At 37.9% G+C, this 21,157-nt stretch overlaps 1 protein-coding gene across 3 annotated transcripts in view; it reads right to left on the bottom strand.

Annotated features, from left to right (window-relative positions):
• Nucleotides 1-477: 477 nt before the first annotated feature.
• PRCP (prolylcarboxypeptidase) overlaps nt 478-21,157 on the bottom strand; it is a 103,058-nt gene continuing 82,378 nt past the window's right edge. For all 3 annotated transcript variants that reach the window (XM_049889642.1, XM_049889640.1, XM_049889641.1), the window contains 3 exons: nt 16,335-16,499; nt 14,968-15,155; nt 478-1,236 (listed from right to left, as the gene is read on the bottom strand). In XM_049889642.1, coding sequence (XP_049745599.1) covers nt 1,008-1,236; nt 14,968-15,155; nt 16,335-16,499 — 582 coding nt within the window. In that variant the 3' untranslated portion in view covers nt 478-1,007. The remainder of the gene's footprint in view (nt 1,237-14,967; nt 15,156-16,334; nt 16,500-21,157) is intronic.

Genomic DNA, 21,157 nt, shown 5'->3' with positions numbered 1-21,157 from the left:
CTTTGGAAGTCATACAGAAAAGCGCTTGTGCACCTGCGTCTTAGTGTCCTGACGTTTCTGGCTTTAATGACAGCAGCAACAACTACCAAAAAAAAAAAATTAAATAAATAAAACAAAATGCTCAACATAACTACATTCTACCTCCTAAATAGTTGATTTGATCATTTTTAAAAGCTTCTAACTAAAGTATCATTGGTGACCACAGCATGTAAAAGCTTGCTTAGACGTAAAGTGAAAGGCAAAACTGAGTCATTTTCCTAAACTGGCAGAATTTAACCAAATTATCACAAAACTGAACCTAGAAACAAAGAGAATTGGAGCAGAAAAAGGCCAGATCTCTCCCTGGCAGCACCACAGTGGCAAATATCCCAGAACCAAGAAAAGCTGCCAAGTGGAAGAGAAGAAATTAAAGGGCTTTCCAAAAACAGCCAAGCAGTGTACACAGCATTCCCAATAGCTGGAGTAAGCTTTAAAAGCAACACACAGGTATAAGGTCCAGCCTTATTCTTTATTTACAGCACAAAGTCAATAAATCAAGTACAAAAGGAATGGCTCCCATTTCCTGGATTGGCATCAGACATCCTACCAGCTGCAATTACATCATTTTTATCTATCTTCTTTTTTTTCTCTTTTGGGGGTAGGGGGTGGGGAGTGACAAATGGACCCAAAGAGACTTCAGCCTCCAAACCAAGCAATCACAGCTTGCAGAGAAACAAAGGAATTGACTCTCCTTCTTGTCAAAGGCAGTCAGGATTCTGCTCCAGTTATTAAGGTTCCTTATGTGTGTGAGCTGTCACAAAGAGATTCTTCCTGAGGTGGTGCAAAGATGGCGAGGACCTGGGAAATCAGACTAATGGGAAGGCTGCTCTCACCACCATCACCCTCTCTTCTATCTCAATCTTCCCTTCATCAAATCTAATGATAAAAGAGGGGGAAAATTACATGTAGAAAATCAAAGGGAACAGGAATGTGGGTGGAGTAAATATAAAAGAAGAAACTGAAAAAGATCAAAAGTTGTTCAGTACTGCTTTTCCTTGACGGGTATAGAAATCTCTGATCCACTGCTTCATGTATCTAACTTCCAAGGAGCGGGCTAACAGTACAGTTTTGGGATCTAAGGCATTGCTGGCTCGGAGATCTAAATGATGGGCACCATCTGCGATGTTGATCGCAACCAAAGTGTCTGTGATGTTCTTGGTTACTCCACCTCCTGACCATGGGTCTAGTTCACCATTGCTGCAAGAGAGGGGAGAAAAGGTTGTTACTTTTTCATATGCACAGTCAGATAAGATAGGAGAAACCTACTATATGTACAACACCTACAATTATAACCTTATAACCTGAGGGATTTGATTTGAGGATCTAATCTGTGGTATACAAAGGTGCTTCCCACTGGAGTTGGACAATATTTCTGCAGCCAGGTGTAAGAAATAGAATCAGAGAAGACTAAAGGTGGTGCTCCATGGATCAACCTTGATTGTACTGGGACTTGGAATTTAGAAGCCTGAATTCCAATGCCAGCTTCATCACTTAATAGCTATGTGGCTTTAGGCAAATTACCTAACTTAGTTTCCTCATCTGTAAAACTGAGAAAATAAGGCCTAGTTCATAAGGCTATTGTAAGGACTAAACCAATTGGTACATGTGGAAGTATTTAATAAGCACAAGTGCCAGCTACAATTAATGCTGGTTTCCTTCTTTCTTAGGACCCAATCACCAAAGTGATTTAAGAACAACAACACACAAACAAAAACCCACATCTGAAAGTGCTAATCATCTCTTAAAAAAAATCATCTCTTAGCCCTTAAAAAAACAAAAACAAAAAAAACCTGAAGTCACCTTTAAACAAAGTAACAGTAAAGCCCAGAGAGTAAAGATTGTCACCCTTGTGTACTGAGTTAAAAAAAAATTTTAAGACCAAAGGGTCAACAGCTATTTTAAAACATAGATGAGAAGGTGTGGGGGTGGGGTGGGGGGGGAGATTAAGTAAATGGAAGTGAAACAACTAGAACAAAAATAACGAGAATGTTGACAAACGTGAAGAATGTAACCAAAATAACCGATCTTTTCGTATAGAAACTGTGAAATGGGAGTGGTTTTGCTGTGTATATTTTCACCAAATATAAAAGTAAATAAAAAAATCAATGAGATCTACACTGTTCAGAATGTAGTAATTAAAAAAAGGCAGTGTTTTTTTTTGTGTGTGTGTATGTATATAAATACACATATATATATAATATATAAAAAAAAAATATATACACATATATATATAATACTTCCCTCTCAGTACAGCTCTTTAGGAAATAGGGTGGTAGAACTGGGGGAAAAAAAAACAACCACGGATCTGGACTCACAAAATTTGGGCCTTACTCAAAGATCTTCATTTTGCATTAGCTTTACAGTTAAGGAAATGCTACTAGGTTATGAGTCTTAGCTGGTTCACACAATACATTTCAGAATGAAACAGGTTGTTTAGTTTAGCTGAGTAAAAAAATGATACAACCACAGACAGCATCCCCCATATTATTTCTTAACAGTTTTATTGATATATAATTCACCTACCACAAATTTTCCCATTTAAAGTATGCAATTCATTGGTTTTTAGTATATTTAGAGTTGTCCAACCACCACTACAATCAATTTTAGAACATTTCATCACCCCAAAAAGAAATCTCATACAATTAGCAGTCACTCCCCATTCCATCCCACTCATCCCTGCCCCCTACTCAGCCCCAACCACTAACCTGTCTTTACAGACATTTCATATAAATTAAATTATATAATATATGGTCTTCCGCAACTAGCTTTTTTCACTTAGCGTAATGTTTTCAAGGTTCATCCATATTATAGTATGTATCAGTAGTCATTCCCTTTTATTGTCAAATAATACTCGATCGCATGAGCATGAGTTTTAGGATTAGACAGAGGTAAATAAATCATAAAAATAGCTGTGAAAGCATTTCTCATAAAAATTTAGTCTGAAAACTCATGCAGTCAACTTTGTCTAGGCAAATGTACAAATTACATGAGAAAACACTACGCACATTAAGTATATGTGTGTTTAAAATACAACTTTAAATTCCGTTTCATTGTTACTGCTCTTCCGTTAAAAAAAAAAAGAAAAAAATCAATTCAATTGCAACTTAATAACATCATCCTTGAAAAAAAAAATTCGCTCCAAAAAGTTTTTTTGTTTTTGTTTTGTTTTGTTAAGAAAAGGGAAAACTCCCATGCAAAACAGTAGTCTCAGTTTTCAACTGCAAGTAAATTTTTAAAGTAAACTGTACACGGGGTTGGATTCTTTAAGTGAACAAACCGCTTTTATCATTATTCCAACTTAACAGGCCCAGCCCAGATAGGAAACTCTCCATTATTTGCAAAACAAAAAAGCAATCCCAACAGCCACATAATAAGCAAACTGCATTTGATTTAAAAGGTCATCTGAATCAGCCTAGTGGCTTAGCAACAGTGTTTGGAGTTGCTGAGAGACCTAAGATGCACATGGACTTGAATTTCTTGGTCCTAGACATTTGAAATTTTTTTTTTTAGACATTTGAAAGCTAACCCAGTCATTGGGAAGTTTACAAAAAAAAAAAAAAATCACTTGCTTTCATGAGAGAATTTAGATGCCTGGGTAAAATTCCCGATAGCGAGTCTCACATAATTGCTGGCAACAATTAACTGGCCTGAGAAATTACGTTAAACTAACCAGCTCCTCAGTGATTCCTTTTTGTACTTATGTTTACATAACTGAAAATGACCATTGATAAGGTAATTTCTTACCATTGTGGTTAAAAAAAAAAAAAAATTATTTGCTGAAATGGAACTATTACCAGTTACTATTTTTTTCAGCCCTCGTTCATTCAACAAATGTTTACAAGGTGCCTACTGTGTGCCAGGCACCATTTGGGCACAAGGGATTCAGCAGCAAACAAAGCAAACAAAATCCCTGCCCTCCTGGTGTACACTTTCATGATAATCTATTCACTCCTTGAAATAATTCTGTTAAGTAGTCATTATTATTTCCAATTTACACAAATTGGCAACTTGCCCAAAGCCATGCAGCTACATTGGTAAAGAATCAGAAGTGTACCCAAGACTCCAAAGCAGCAAATCACTAATCCAACAATTACAGACTGCACTTCCCAGTCAGAAAGCCAGCCACACTTGGATCTGTATGAGCCAAACTAAGGAGAGAAGCCTACACATACTTTTCACATGGTTCCCTGGACATTTTCTTATTCATCAACCAGAGACGTTTTTTTAGCTGGTAGCCATGAAGTGTACCCAACACCCAGGGCTGCTCCTATACTCTGGGAATGTGTTTTCTTCAGAAAAGCAGGAAAACTTAGAATTTTTAAATAACAATATTTTTTACATTGGATTTTTCACACCTAGCATCCTGTAGAAAAATATTTGTTTTCGAAAGTAGACTTGCCACTGCAGAAAGATAAATCAGCATCTTCACATAGTCTTACGCTTTGGATTTCATCCCCATCCTTATCAACACATACATTTATTGAACATCTATTATGTGACAGTCATTGTGGCAGGTGCTAAAGGCACTGAGGTGATTAAGACAAACTTCCTGCCATTGAGAAGTTCACAATCTCATGGGGAAGACAGAAACACAACAAGATAATTTCCACAGTGTGATAAGTGGTATTTACGGGCACGGCACGAGGGGAGCACAGATGGGGGTGGGGGTAGGTGGGAAGGGTGGCCTAACCTCCCAGTAGGGGTCAGGGAAGGCTTCCTGGAGAGGGCCTGACTCTTAAAAGATGAGCTAATTAAGAGGAAAAGGGCGAAAGAGAGAGGGAAAGGGCATTCAGGGACAAATACACAGTTCCTTGTGGCTGTACAAGGCAGAGAGTATACCTCCATTTATTCATTCAACAAATATTTATTAAGTATATAAGTACGTGCCAGGTCTGGGCTAAGTGCTTTACTGGGTTAACTCTTTCATACCTCACAACAACTCTATGGAATGAGGGTTGGTATTATGTTCATTTTACAGAAGATAAAACTGGGGATCAAAGAGATTAAGTAAATTCATTGAAGACAGCTCATTCCACCTTTGCACAGTTGTTAGGAAGCCCTTTCTTATCTGAGGTAAAGGCCCACTTCCTGTAGTTTCCACCTACTGCCTCCAGTTCTATCCTCCCAACTTTTCCTACAAAATCTGTCCTCTCCTACAATGATGATACCGATGATGACAATGACAACAACGATTGTTATTTGACAGCCTGAGGAAAATACTACAGAGGGCAAATGGATAACAAAAATACTTATTTGTAATAGCTAAATCCAATTAAGAAAAAAAAAAAGGCAACGTATGTGACCAAAATTCATATAGTAACTCTTCATACGAGGGTTTAAAGACTCCATTTAACAAGTCAACCTGAACTTCAGCTTCATAGAGTTAAAGTAAGGAAAAAATGAGCTTAAACTGTCAGAATGTAGAAAATCTGTATCAATCCTACATGGAGATAAGCTTCTAAAGAAAAACAAGAAATTGACAAAGTGCTTCCTCCTGTGCAGGAACAAAGATGAGCCTGGAGACCCAAAGGCTGGAACTTAAGCCTTTCTCAGCCTTCTCAATGCTTTCAAGTTTTCTGGATTCCAAACACCCTAATTTGGCACCATTTCTTTAAATACCCTAATTAGTGCTTTATCAATTTCTTGTTTTTTTCTTATTGGTGCCACATCTTTCTCCCACAAAACAGCTGGTGTGTGCAAGTCCCAGCCTTTTGGTTGGCAGCTGGACACTTGGCAGCTGCACCACCAGGGTGCCCATTCAGGAAATTTTCTCACAAAAACCAGAATACAAAATTTAAAGTAAAAAGAGAGAACAAAATGGCCCAAGTCCAATGAAAAATAGTAATAGAAATAAAATCACAAGAGAAGAAAGACCAATCAAAAGCAAAACATGAAAAGGAGGCAATTTCTCTGATGGAAACCAGACTTACATAAAAAATTGATAGTTTTCAGGATATGGTGCTAAATATGTTTAAAGAAAGCAAAAAGCACACCAAAAACAAACTAGTAAAGATCAACAAACAAATGGAAGAACAAATAAGAGACTAAACAAGGAAATCGAAAACATAAAAACAAAAACAAAGAGAACTACTGGAACTAAAGAATAAAGTAACTGAAATTTAAAAAGCAAGAGAAACATTCAACAATAGAGCCAAACAGACATAAGACAGGATAAATGAACTAGAAGACAATATAACTGAACTTATCAAGTCTCACGAGAAAAGAACAAAGAAAATCTTACAAACTCAAAAGGAAATATGGGATTCAATTAAGAAATATAACATTAGAATTACTGGAATCCCAGAGTACCATGACAACAATAAAAGCATAGAAACAATTTTCCAAGATATAATCAGAGAGAATTTCCCAGACCTGAACAGAAAGCAAAGCCTTCAAATACAGGAAGCGACATGAACCCCAATCAGAACAGACATAAAAAGATCAACTCCATGCCATACACTAATAAAATTCTTGAAAACCAAAGACAAGGACAGAATTCTGAGAGCAGCAAGAGAAAAACACAATATACCAAGGGTCTTTCTTAAGAAATCAGTGTGAATTTCTCCACAGAAACTCTAGAGGCCAGAAGACAATGGAGTGATATATATAAAATACTGAATGAAAACAACTGTCAAACAAGAATTTTTTTTACCCAGCAAAAGTGTCATTCAAAAATGAGAGGAAAATAAAAAGCTAGAAATAGAACTACCATAATACCCAGCAATCCCACTCCTAGAGAAATAAGAGCCTTTACACGAACAGATATATGCACACCCATGTTTACTGCAGCACTGTTTACAACAGCAAAAGGATGGAATCAACCTAGATGCCCATAGATGGATGAATGGATCAATAAATTATGGTACATTTACACAATGGAATACTATACATCGATAAAGAACAGTGATGAATGTGTGAAACATTTCATAACATGGAGGAACCAGGAAGGCATTATGCTGAGTGAAATTAGCTGCAAAAGGACAAATATTGTATAAGACCACTATTATAAGATCTTGAGAAATAGTTTAAACTGAGAAGAGCACTCTCTTTTGTGGTTACGAGAGGCGGGAGGGTGGGAGAGGGGTATTTACTAAATAGATAGTAGACAAGAACTACTTTGGGTGAAGGGAAGGATAACACTCAACACTGTGGAGGTCAGCAAAACTGGACTAAACCAAAGCAAAGCAGTCTCCTGAATAAACTGAATGCTTTGAAGGTCAGCGAAGCAGGGGCAGGGGTTTGGGGACTATGGTTTCAGGGGACATCTAAGTCAATTGGCATAATAAAATCTACGAAGAAAACATTCTGCATCCCACTTTGAAGAGTGGCGTCTGGGGCCTTAAATGCCAGCAAGTGGCCATCTAAGATGCATCAATGAGTCTCAACCTACCAGGATCAAAGGAGAATGAAGAACACCAAGAATACAAGATAATAACAAGCCCAAGAGACAGAAAGGGCTACATGAACCAGAGACTACATCATCCTGAGAACAGAAGAACTAGATGGCATCCGGCCACAACCGAGGACTGCCCTGACAGGGAACACAACAGAGAACCCCTGAGGGAGCAGGAGAACGTGGGATGCAGACACCAAATTCTCATAAAAAGATCAGACTTAATGGTCTGGCTGAGACTGGAAGGACCATGGTGATCAAGGCCCCCAGACCTTCTGTTGGCCCACTACAGAAACCATTCCCAAAGCCAGCTCGTCAGACATGGATGGGACTGGACAGCGGGTTGGAGAGGGATGCTGGTGAGGTGTGAGCTACTTGGTTCGGGTGGACACATGAGACAATGTTGGCATGTCCTGCCTGGAGGGGAGATGCGAGGGTAGAGGGACTTAGAAGCTGGCAAAATGGTCACGAAAAGAGAGAGTGGCAGGAGGGAGTGGGCTGTCTCATGGGGGGGGAAGTAATTGGGAGTATGTAGCAAGTTGTGTATGGGTTTTTGTGTGACATACTACTGACTTGATTTGTAAACTTTCACTTAAAGCACAATAAAAACTATTTTTAAAAAAATGAGAGGAAAGTCAAGACATTCTCAAAGAAACAGAAACTCTAGAAATTTGCCAGATTTGCAATTATCACTCAAGGGAGTACTCCAAATGGAAAAGCAAGAGCATTAAATAAATACTTCCATCTATATACAGGAAAAATAAATAGATATAAATAGCAAATAACAGAGAGAGAGAGAGAACTTCAAAAAGCACAACAACATGGGCAATCATAAGGACTAAGTATACGACATTTTCAGGGAATAAACTCAATAATTAAATTCCGCAAACAATATATAAAGTTTACAAAAATAAGCACAAAGTAAACATGGAATATAAGTTGTATATTGATGTTAATGGAGACATACCAACAGAAATGGGGGAGAGAGGAGCACATCAGTAATAGATTTATTATGTTAAGGCTGTACGTTAACTGCTGTTCATATGTTAAAAACTGTTGCAATTGTAAGTTGCGTAATGCAATATATGTGGTGACCACTAAGAAATCACCAAGAAAACGATCAGAAGAAAATAAAAAGGTGCATGACAAGGAAGTAGCCAAATACAAAAACAGAAAATTCAGAATAAAAAAAAAGATACAAAACATCAAAAAGCAAATGGCAAAATAAGTGAGGTAGACACTTTGTTTTCAGTAATAACCTAAATGTGAATGGCCTAAATGCCCCATAAAAACCACAATCCATTCTTATGCTGCCTATAAGAAACACTCCTTAGACGTAAGTCCACAAACAGACTGAAAATAAAAGAATGAAGAAATATATTCCATGTAACCAGTTAACAAAAAAGAGCAGGGAAGGCCATGCTGATGTCAGATAAAATAGACTTTAAATCAAAATCTCTTACAAGAGATAAGGAAGGACATTACATAATAAGAAAAGGGTCGATCCAGCAAGAAGACGTAACAATTTAAAGATATATGCATCTAACAGACGTGCACCAAAACAGAGGAAACAAATACTGGCTAATATAAAAGAAGAAACAGACAACTCCACAGTAATAGTAGGAGACTTTTAACACACCACTTTCAATTATAAGCAGAACATCTAAAAAGAAGATCACTAATGGCACTGAGAACTTAAATAAAACCATAAGCTGTTTGGGCTTAATGGGCATACATAGATCACTCCACCTAGCATCGGTAAAACACACATTCTCCTCCAACACACATGCATCATTTTCCAGAATAGATCATGTGCTAGGACACAAAACAAGTCTCAACAAATTTAAAAAGAATGAAATCAAACAAAGCATCTTCTCTGACTATAATGGTATGAAGCTAGAAATCAAAAACAGAAAAATAAGGAAAAAATACATACCTATATGGAAACTAAATAATACACTATTTTAAAAAAGTAGGTCACAGAAGAAACCAAAAGTGAAAATAAAAAATTCCTAGAATCAAATGAAAATGAAAACCTAACATATCAAAACCTTTGGGACACTCAGAGAGAAATTCACACCAATAAATGTCTACATTTAAAAAAAAGAAAGATCTGAAATCATTAACTTAAACCAACAACTTGAACAAACTGAAAAGGAAGAACAAAAGACACCAAACGCTACCAGAAAAAAAGGACATAATAAAGATCAGGGCAGAAATAAAAGAAATAGAAAATAGAAATAGTAATACTCAACAAAACCAGAAGCTGATTCTTTGAAAACACTGATAAAACCAACCAACCACTGGCTAGAATGAGAAAAGAAAAAAAACCAGAAGAAGCAAATAACCAAATTAAGAAATGAAATTGGTGACATTACAACCGATCTAACGGAGATAAAGATCATAACTGATTACTATGAAAAAATGTACTCCAACAAATTTGAAAACCTAAATGAAAAAGACAAATTCTTCGAAACACATTATCTACTCAACCTAATGCAAACAAATAAAAAAAAAACAGAGGTAGAAAATTTAAGCATATCCATTACAAAAGAAGAGATTGAAGATGTCATCAAAAAAACTGCCAAAAACAACAACAAAAGATAGCCAGGACCAAAGGACAACACTGGAGCATTCTATCAAACATTCAGAGAAGAGTTGATGCCAATCCTACCCAATCTCTTCAAAAACACACAAGAGGTGGGAACACTACTGAACACTTCTATGAAGCCAGAATAACCCTGATACCTAAACCAGGCAAAGACACACACACACACACACATTACAAATCAATATCTCTTAAGAACATAGAGACAAAAGTTTTCAACAAAATTCTAGTCAACAGACTTCACTAACATATCAAAAAAACATATACCATGATCAAGTGGAATGCATACCAGGATTACAAAGTAGTTCAACATTAGAAAATTAATCAATGCAATCTACCACATAAATAAAACAAAGGAAAAGAACCATATGATCATATCAATTGATGCAGAAAAGGCATTCAATAAAATTCAATACCCTTCTTGATAAACACTCTCAGCAAAATAGGGATAGAAAGGAATTGTCTCAATATAATTACGGTCGTATATGCAAAACAACAGCCAAGATCATACTCAACAGAGAAAGGCTGAGAGCCTTTCCTTTGAGAATGGTTACGACACCAGAATGCCTACTATCACTACTCTTACTCAACATTGTACTGGAAGTCCTAGTCAAAGCAATAAGAAGAGAAAGAGAAATAAATGTATCCAAATTGGAAAGGAAGAAATAAAACTATCTCTATTTGCACATGACATGATCCTATGCATAGAAGGTCCTAAAGATTCCAAAAGAAAGTTCTTGAACTAACAGAAGAATTTAGCAATGTTGCTGGGTAAAAGATCAACACAAAAATCAGTTGAGTTCCTCTACACTAACAAAGACTACTATGAAAAAGAAATCAAGAAACCAATACCATTCGCAATAGCCCCAAATCAGTAAAATACCTAGAAATTAACCTAACCAGGGACATAAACAAAAATGGAAAGAACCTGTGCTCATAGATTAGAAGATTTAATATAGTTAAAATGTCAATTCTACCTAAAGCAATCTACAGATATAATGCAATCCTGATACAAATCCCAACAACATTCTTTACTGAAATGGAAAAACTAATGACTAACTTCATATGGAAAGGAAAGAAACCCTGAACAGCCAAAGCAATATTGAAGAAAAAGAACAAAGCAGAAGGCCTTACACTCCCCCATATAAAAATACACTATACAGCCACTGTAATCAAAACAGCCTGGTCTTGGTTCAACGATAGACACATAGACTAGTGGAAAAGAACTGAGAACGCAGAATTAAACCCAGACAACTGATTTTTGACAAGGGGTCAAAGTTCATTCAGTGGGGCAGAAACAGTCTCTTCAATAAACGGTGCTATCAAAACTGGATATCCACCTGCAGACAAATGAAACAGGACCCACACCTCACACCACACACAAAAATTAAAACAGATCAAAGACCTACATGTTAAAACTAAAAATTCCTGGAAGAAAACATAAAGAGAAAATTATGGGACATAATCTTTTGAAAAAATAGGATAACTAACAACAAATGCATGAATAAAAGAATGCAAAATAGAGAAACAGAACCTCATAAAAATTAAAAACTTATGCTCAACACAAAACTTTATTACAGGGCTTCAAACTCATTCTTTTCAGTTCGACCCCCTGATTCAGCATATCTGGGGTGGAAATGCAATTTTTCAGCAGGCTGTCGAACTGAAAAGAACCAGTTTCAAGCCCTGCTTTTTAAAGAGTACATAGACAACCTACAGACTGGGAAAAAAAATCTTTGAAAAGGAGTCATCTGATAAGGGTCTAATCTCTAAAGTCTATAGAAAACTACAACAATTCAACAACAAAAAAAATAAACAACTCAGTCACAAACTAGACAAAGGACATGAACAGAGCCTTCACCAAGGAGGACATCCAAGCAGCCAACAAACATATGAAAAGATGTTCATGATCATTAGCCATTACAGAGATGCAAATCAAAACTACAAAGAGATACCATCTTACCCCTGGCTGCAATGGCACTGATTTAAAAAAAAAAAAAAAGCACCAGATAACAACAAATGTTGGTGAGGATGTGGGAAGACTGGGACCCTTATCCGTTGCTGGTGGGACTGTAAAGTGGTACAACCACTATGGAAAACAATATGGTGCTTTCTCAAAAAACTAGAAATAGAACTATCCTATGATCCAGCAATCAATCCCACTCCTAGGTATATACCCCAGAGGACTAAAAATAATGACACAAATGGACATATGCACAGCTATGTTCATTGCTGCTTTATTTGCAATAGCAAATAAATGGAAACAATGAAGTACCCATCATCGGAGGACTGGGTAAGTGAATTGTGGTACATACATACAATGGAAAACTGTGCAACTATAAAAAAAAATGATGGGTCCATGAAACATATTATTACATGGATGGACCTAGAGGACATAATGCTAAGTAAAATAAATCAAGTATGTAAGGACAAATATTGTATGAGCCTTCTTTTATAAGAAGACAAGAATAGATATACAGACAGAGACCAAAGTTCACTGGTGGTTAATGGGGAGAGGGAGGGAGGGGAAAGTATGCTTTAGATCTTAATAGACTTTTTTTTTTTTTGGTGATGGGAAAAGTGGCCTCAAATGTGAATGCAGTAAGCACAGCACAACCAAAGTAAAAAAGAGTGAGCACAAATGGATGGGTATATGCATACTGGTATATGCGACGGCACTGGGTTTTTTTTTTACATGGGTAGGTACAGGTGTGTACATAGGTGAAAACACACAGGAGTACCTATAGGTATGAGTAAACCAAATATGTGGTACAGACAAATATATTCATTGAAGACACCAATATGGATACTCCACAGATATAACCAAACACCTTTCCAGATTAGTATTCTGGGTTTGAAAGCTTAGGACCATAGTATCATGGAACAACTTAGCCAACTGGCATAACCAAAAAACCAAAAACCAAACCTGTTAACTGTCAGGTCAATTCCGACTCATAGTGACCCTACAGACATAACATGGTTCACAAAATTCATGATCTACATCCTATCAAATTGAGTGGCATCTGGGGTCTTAAAAGCTGGTGAGCAGCCACCATATAAGACACAACTACAGGTCTCTACTCACCAGGAGCAAAACAATAAGAAGGTAACCAAAAGCTCAGAGAAGAAACAAGTCTACAGAGCCACAGCCTCAGCTACCCTGAGACCAGAAGGACTGGATGATTTGGTAACTGGCTACCCCGACTGACTGTGCTGACCAGGATCACAAAAGATGGTCTCAGGTAAAATGGGAGAAAAAAGTGGAGTGGAACTCAAATTCTTACACACAAAAAAAGGCCAGACAAACTAGAACAGTAGAGAACTGAATCGCCCTGAGACACTCTTTAAACCTAGAACTGAGCCTATCCTCAAAGATCACCTTTCAGGGAAATAACAGAGTGACATACAAAATAAAGAATATTACCCATAAGGTTAGTACTCTACTTAAAAACCATCAGTGTGAGACCAAAACGTCAAAAATTACTCGAAAGCAAAGATGAGAAGATAAGGGAGCAGGGAAACTAGAGTACTGGAAATGGAACAAACAGAACATATTAAAAAGAATGTTGGCACATTGTGATAAATGTAACTAATGTCTCTGAACAATTCCTGTGAAAATTGTCAAATGGGAACCTAACCCTGCTGTGTAAACTTTCACCAAAAACTCAATAAATTATTTAAAAAAAAAAAAAGGAAGGAAAATACATGAGCCCAATAAAACAGGCTCTTTTGCAAAGTAGGCCAGTGCCAGCCCCTAAACCCAGAGAGTGTTCCTCAAGCCTAAAAGCTACTAGCCATGTCCCAAAAGCTAAATCTGACTTTTGTTTAAAAGGACTTGAAAAAGAATGACATTTCCAACTTAAAAACAGGTAGTCCCCAACTCACAGCATATTCGAGTTACGACAAACTGTGCTTAAGACCATTCGTTTCTTTGTTTTTTAACATCTTATGGTTAGTAATATATACTACATACAGTGTTAATATACATCTGTAAGTTTATATATAATGTTTCCAACTCCCAAAGACAAACAAAGATTGAATTTATGAAGATATTGACAATAGAAGGTAACAATAATTAAAACAAAAAATGAGGTATTCAACTTAACATCAGAACTGGCTTATGATGGAGTCACTGGAACATGACTCTGTTGTAGGTCGGGGACTATGTATAATAGCTCTGGGTTAAGGGATATGTATGAGTATCTCTGCTATTTCCATATAGATCTGGGGAGATTTTTTTTTTATTAACTGATAGCTGATGACTTAACGTTAAACTAAAACACGGAAATTTTGAAGCCATAATCGAACATACCTAGAGTCTACTCAGTTAATTTGAACCAATATCAAATGTTTCACTTCTTAAGAAGTAGTGTAACATACAAGAACAAACCTGGGTTTTGGAGTCAGGCGGGCCAAGACTGAAATCTGGCTTTATCACTTAGTAACTCAAACAAAGCTGGATGAGCTTTGGCAAGTTAACCTTCAGTTTCCTCCCCACTAAAAAAGGGACACAACATCTACTTCACAGGGTTGTTGTGAGGATTCAGTTAGGTAATTTATGTAAAGTACCTCTTACAGTACTTGGAACAGAACCAATTAGGCACGTCAAAAGTGTTTCTTGAATATAGTTTTATTATCATTAACAATAATAGTAGCAATAATAAGACAAATTGTGAAAACAGACAATGCTTCATTTTGTGCCACAGAGGTTTCTATTTTGTTTCGTCTTATGTTTGTTTTTAAGCCTTTAAGCACCTTGGTAAGAGAGTATAAAATCTCTTGTAAGCACCCTCTCTCTTTCAAGGAGCAGGAAAATGTGATAGGTTCTGCTGTTGTATTGTCCAGAATTTTTCTGGTTCTATTATCTCAGCTATTCTACAAATGTCCCCATCAACCAAGGTTCCTCTTTGGACCAACAAAAACTCACCTGAAAATAATGTTCCTATGGGAACTGATGTTTTTGCCTCCATACAGAGTAGTGATCCAAAAGGGCCTTGGTCTCACACCCCACTCTTTAAAACAGTCATCAGACAATTCCTCCAAGTCCCATGAGCGAGGCTCAAACATGTCATTGACACCATTAGTACAAAAGGGCATGATTATTTCTGTGCATGCCTGAAAAAGCAAACCAGGAGAGGATCAAAAAATAAAATGAGACACACACACAAAAAAAGCAAAACCAAACCCGTTGCCATCAAGTCGATTCCGACTCATAGTGACCCTATAGGACAGAGTAGAACTGCCCCATAGGATTTCCAAGGAGCGACTGGTGGATTCGAACTGCTAGCCTTTTTGGTTAGTAGTCAAATGCATAACCACTGGTGCCACCTGGGATCCAAAATGAGGCACCCAAAAAACCAAACCAAACCCACTGCTGTTGAGTCAATTCTGACTCATAGCAACCCTATAGGACAGAGTAGAACTGCCCCATAGAGTTTCCAAGGGGCGCCTGGCAGATTCAAACTGCTGACTTCTTGGTTAGTAGCCATAGCACTTAACCACTATGCCACCAGGGCTTCTGAATGAGACAAAATAAGGCACAGGGAGGTTAAATATTGTCTAAATCCATACAGCTATTTAGTAGCACCAAGTTTTGAACTCAGGCAGTCTGGCTTCAAAACCCCTGCCTATGCCAAGCAACCTCTCCTTATTCACAGAAAAGTTTGGCTAAAAAGTCATAGAAGTTAGGACTATACATTCATTCTTTGTAAACTGTTTTCTTTCACACCTACTATCACACCTAACTCTCCAAACAAATCTGGAAGGGAATTATTATTACATTTTTTTGCAAATAACTTATGCTGCTTTGATATAGCGGCATCTACGAAAATACCTCGTGTGCGGAGGGAGCGGTTGGCAAACAAATGTAGAAGGCGCATTATTTGCATAAAATTATGGTATTAGTTACATTATAGTAAGGATCAGAGGCTCAGAAAGAGTAAAGTTTGACTTCTTTTATGTGTCCATAAAATGCTTCCTTTATAGCACTTACCAAGATCTATAATATTAGTTTAGTTATCTATTTTTCTCACCAGGCTGTATTTGATGGTGAGACCATGTCTTTTTTATCTTTGGAGCCCAACACATAGTAAGCACTCAATATACATCTGGTGATGATTACTAAATACATAAATTAATGAACGAATGAGGAAACTTTTCCATGGTCTCACAGTGTAAGATGATGAAGCCCAGATTTGGACACAGGTTAGGTGACAAAATTTTGTGTACTTTCTGTTACAGCACAACTGTATTAGTGAAAAGGAAGTTCCACTTGGGAAAATTATACACACTTACCTGATAGCTCCAACCCAAGGATCCCAGACTGCTAGTGGCTGTCTCTGAGATATTCAAGCATTTCACCTGGCCTGAATAATTGTAATATACGTTCAGAGCTTGGAAAAGATTCTGTACCAGCAGTTGATCAGATACCTTGGGATCTTTGAAATACTGGCATACTACCTGCCAGAGACGTAAAAGGGAGAACAGTCAGAATATTAATACAAAAATACAGTTTAATACAACAAACAAACAAAAATCTGATCTTGATTTGATGACAAAACATTTCTTTTCCTTAAGCATTTAACTATATTGCTTGACAATTTCTATCTCTTGAGAATGACTCCCTTCATAAACTAATAGAACTCCTAAATGACTCCCAGGCTACAGAAATAAATCAGTCTTTTTTGCACGGTATGCAGGTATGCAAAGTCCTCCCTGTCTTCCACTCTAGCTTCATCTCCTGCAGCATTTGTGCCAGTCTAGCAAAACCACCCCCCAGCACACCAAGCTCTTTACCTCCTCTTTGCCTTTGCTCACCCTGACATGCCCCCTTCCCACCCTCCAACTCTACTAATATCTGGGAAATACCAACTTATTTTTCACAACACTCAGCTCAAGTATCACCTCCTCTCCGAGGCCTTCCTTACCAATGTCCCCAAGATGGGAAGAACAAATCACTACCTTCTTTGTGCCTCCACTCTACCCTCCCTGTGCCTAGTTCTGTGAGAGTTCCTGTGTAGTAAAGAATTTGGCTGGCCTCTGTCCCAGTGCTGCACTGCACTCATTTGATTCCAGAATGTCTCCCTCAGCACTTAGCAAGGTATCTGACAACTACATGTTTGCTGAATGAACGACTAAATTTTTATGAAAATACAAAATTTACCAAATTTCTTATGGCAAAACTACACCAAGTTCCAACATCTGTGGTGTCATAAGAAATATATCAGGCAACTTCCCAGTTCCCAAATATTCTAATCCCAGCTTATAATAAACGCCTGAAATTCTAGAACTGAAAATCACAGGCAATAGAATCATAGCTGAAAAATAAAACAGCAACAACAATGCCTACTCAGCCACTGCTGTCGAGTCGATTCCGACTCATAGCGACCCTACAGGACAGAGTAGAACTGCCCCATAGAGTTTCCATTAACAGATATTAATTATTGAGCCCTGGGTTTACAACCATTATGTGACTTGATTCTCCAACAACCCTATAAGATCTGTTATCACCTGCTATTTTATCTAGAAACTGAGACTTAGGTTAAATCACTTTATTCAAGGTCATCCAATTAGTTAAGTGGTAGGACTCCGATTTAAACCCAGGTCTCTCTGGTTATAAAACATACATCTTATCCTTTATGTTACACAGCTAAGGAAGTATCCCCTTGAAAAACTGCAAATAGTCCTATGGGAAGAATAACACTATTAAGCCATCTTGTATTAACATCTTAACATGAATTCAGTAACCCAGTCCTTTCCCATTTCAAATGGAAAAGACATATACCATGGGCAAGTTCTGAGAAAAAAAGAGACTAGTCCAGGGAAGAAGGAGGTCCAGATACCCCACCTCAGGGCAGAGACTCCAGGCAGTAGAAAGTATCGACAGGCCTGGGCTAAGGACGTGCTCCCAGTCAGGAAAGGACACCACTAAGAAAGGAAAAGAGCAGCTAGGAGCAAACCCGGCCCCTCATCACAGCTCTGCCTAGGACCAGCTTCCAGCAACACCTTCCGGAGAAAAACGAAACTTGAAAACAGAGAAAAAATGGATCATAGGGAAAATTCAAGGTCTTTCCCCAAACATATTCTGCACAATAATACTTCTAAAAAAAAAATAGGGAATGTTAATTAGTACTTTGTGGGGGGGGGGGGAAAGGTTTCATAGTCAAAATAATCTTAGGAGATGTTGAGTTGGCAAATGTGAATAGTTTTCTTGACTGCAGGTTGTCTCTGAGCCTTTAACATCTTAACTGCAATGTGACTTTCCAAAAGGAAGATATAAGTTTTTGGAAATGCTGAGTGTGAGAAAGTCAGAAATTAAGATGTTCAGGTGGCTGGGTATACCTTTAAAAAGTAACTGTGAAGTCACAAGAACGAAGTATACCAGAGTTTGTTGTCATTGTGTTAGGTGCCATCAAATCGATTTTCTACCACGGTGTCCTCACATAACAGGTAACAGAGTAGGACTGCCCCATAGGATTTTTTAGGTTGTAATCTTTATGAGAACAGATCGCCAAGCCTTTCTCTTGCAGAGCTACTGGGTAGGTTTGAACATCCAACCTTTCAGTTAGTAGCCGAGTGCCTAACCTTTGAACCACCTGGGCTCCTAAACAAGGGCTTAGGATGTACATGAAGAAGGAGAACTGAGTTCAACTGAGAGCTTCACAAACTTAGCAAGCCTGAAGCAACAAAGGCATGCAAATTGAAGAAAAAAGGAAAACAGTGTTTCACTATTCTGAAAACGCTCAATTATTCACTGCAAGTCAAAAAATTCCTAATTGTTGTAGAGCACTTTTAACAGAAAATATTCCTAAGAAATATGTCAATCAAAAATACTCAAGAAAATACAAAAATCAAGACTCAACCATAGACTTCATTACATTAGTGCAACAGTTGATCAGCATTCTTCCCGGAATCTGGCCACCGATAGTGGGCTCAGCTCTTTCAAAATGCAGCACAGATGACAGAGCAGACACACAGAATGCAGAGAGGAGCACCCTGTTCAAGCACAGCACGGTAGATGCGGCGGGATGACAAACTGAGCCAGGCAGGGGGGACGGGGGCACCCACAGACAACACCAAAGGGTCTAAAACTTTGGAAAAGAACAGTGGCAAGTGCGTGTGACTCACATGCTGGCACCGGATCCCCCGCTCAGAGCTAGAACACTGGGCCTCTGTCAGGCAAAGAAAAGGAGTCCGCGTGAATAGCCATCTCTGCAAACAGCAGTTACTGTCACTGCCTAAAAGATACAAGCATGGCTGGGGACTGGCACCGGCTGATAATACTTGGGTTTCAGCAGCTCCAGTTACACGGGGAGGACATCACGGTCCGAAACTTCAGCTCTGCTGACAGAAATACCAGGCCCCAGTTAAGGGCAATGCTGGGCCCACTGTCCTCTGTGGGATCAGATCACCCTTGGAGCCCTGAGTCTAGTTTCATATCCTTTAAAAAGGACACTGACCAGTCTGAGAAAACCCAGAGGAGAGCAATCTGGATGGAAGTTGAGAAATACCGGAAGCAACCCTACAGCTGGTCATTTGGATCATTTCCAAACTTTCACCATTACAAATAAGGCTACAATAAACAGGGCTCTATTGTTTTCTTGAGATAAAGTCATAAACTACTGATTCAAAGCAAATAAACATTTCTAAGACTTTTGTTACATCCTGTCAAACTGCCTTATAGAAAGTACCAATTTATAATTCCATCAGTGCATTAGATTAGAAAGCCTGAAAACTATCACTTAAAAAATTTTTTTGCAAACTATTTGCAAATTTACTATTGGAATTTTGTTATTTTAGGTGGATCTAAACTTCCATTCTAACTCAAAGACTCTGTAATTCAAAGCATCATCCTCTAGCACAAAAAACACAATTTCTACATATCTCTATGCATGTCCTTAGCAATTTGGGTAACAGAGTGAGCACAGTTAAAAAAAATATACACTGAATTCAGACTAGCAAGACCTCAGCATTATTCCCATGCTTATTCAAAGACTATCGTAATTCAAAAGAAAATTCTAACATACTTTTATTAAAGATCTGTAAGACGTATAAAATTTATATAAATATTGAGTTGAACCATATAATATTGCCATCTTTATAGGTCAAATCCCCACACGTCTGTCAGTTTGTCGTACTGGGGTGGCTTGCGTGTTGCTGTGATGCTGGAAGCTATGCCACCGGTATTTCAAATACCAGCAGGATTACCCATGGTGGACAGGTTTCAGCAGAGCTTCCACACTAAGACAGACTAGGAAGAAGGGTCTGGTGGTCTACTTCTGAAAATATTAGCCACTGAAAACCTTATGAATAGCAGCAAAACTTTGTCTGACATAGTGCCGGAGGATAAGCCCCTCAGCTTAGAAGGCACTCGAAATACCACTGAGGAAAAGCTGCCTCTTCAAAGTAGAGCTGACCTTAATGACATGGATGGAGTCAAGCTTTCATGACCTTCATTTGCTGATGTGGCATGGTTCAAAATAATCAGAACGTGGGATGTATGATGCATGAATCTAGGAAAATTAGAAGTCGTCAAAATGAAATGAAACTCATAAATATCGATATCCTAGGCATTAGTGAGCTGAAATGGATTGGTATTGGCCATTTTGAATCAGACAATCATATGGTCTACTATGCCGGGAATGACAAACTGAACAGGAATGGCATTGCATTAATCATCAAAAAGAACATTTCAAGATCTATCCTGACGTACAACATTGTCAGTGATAGGATAATACCCATATGCCTACAAGAAAGGCCAGTATACCACTATTATTCAAATTTACACAACAACCACTAATACAAAAGATGAGAAAATTGAAGATTTTTACCATCTTCTGCACTCTGGAGTTGATTAAACATGCAATCAAGATGCACTGATAATTACTGGTGATTGGCATGTAAAAGTTGGAAACAAAGAAGAAGGAACATAAGTTGGAAAATGTGGCCTTGGTGATAGAAATGACACCAGAGATGGCATGAGACAAAATCAAAATCAACAACTTCTTCATTGTAAATACATTTTTCACCAATATAAATGGCAACTATAAATGTGGACCTCGCCAGGTAGAATACACAGGAATCAAACTGACTATATTTGTGGAAGGAGACAATGGAAA

This window comes from Elephas maximus, chromosome 7 (assembly GCF_024166365.1).
Source record: "Elephas maximus indicus isolate mEleMax1 chromosome 7, mEleMax1 primary haplotype, whole genome shotgun sequence".
In the NCBI taxonomy this organism is placed as follows: domain Eukaryota; kingdom Metazoa; phylum Chordata; class Mammalia; order Proboscidea; family Elephantidae; genus Elephas; species Elephas maximus.
Note: the sequence above shows the minus strand (reverse complement) of the source record. Positions and strands in the feature narration are given on the sequence as shown.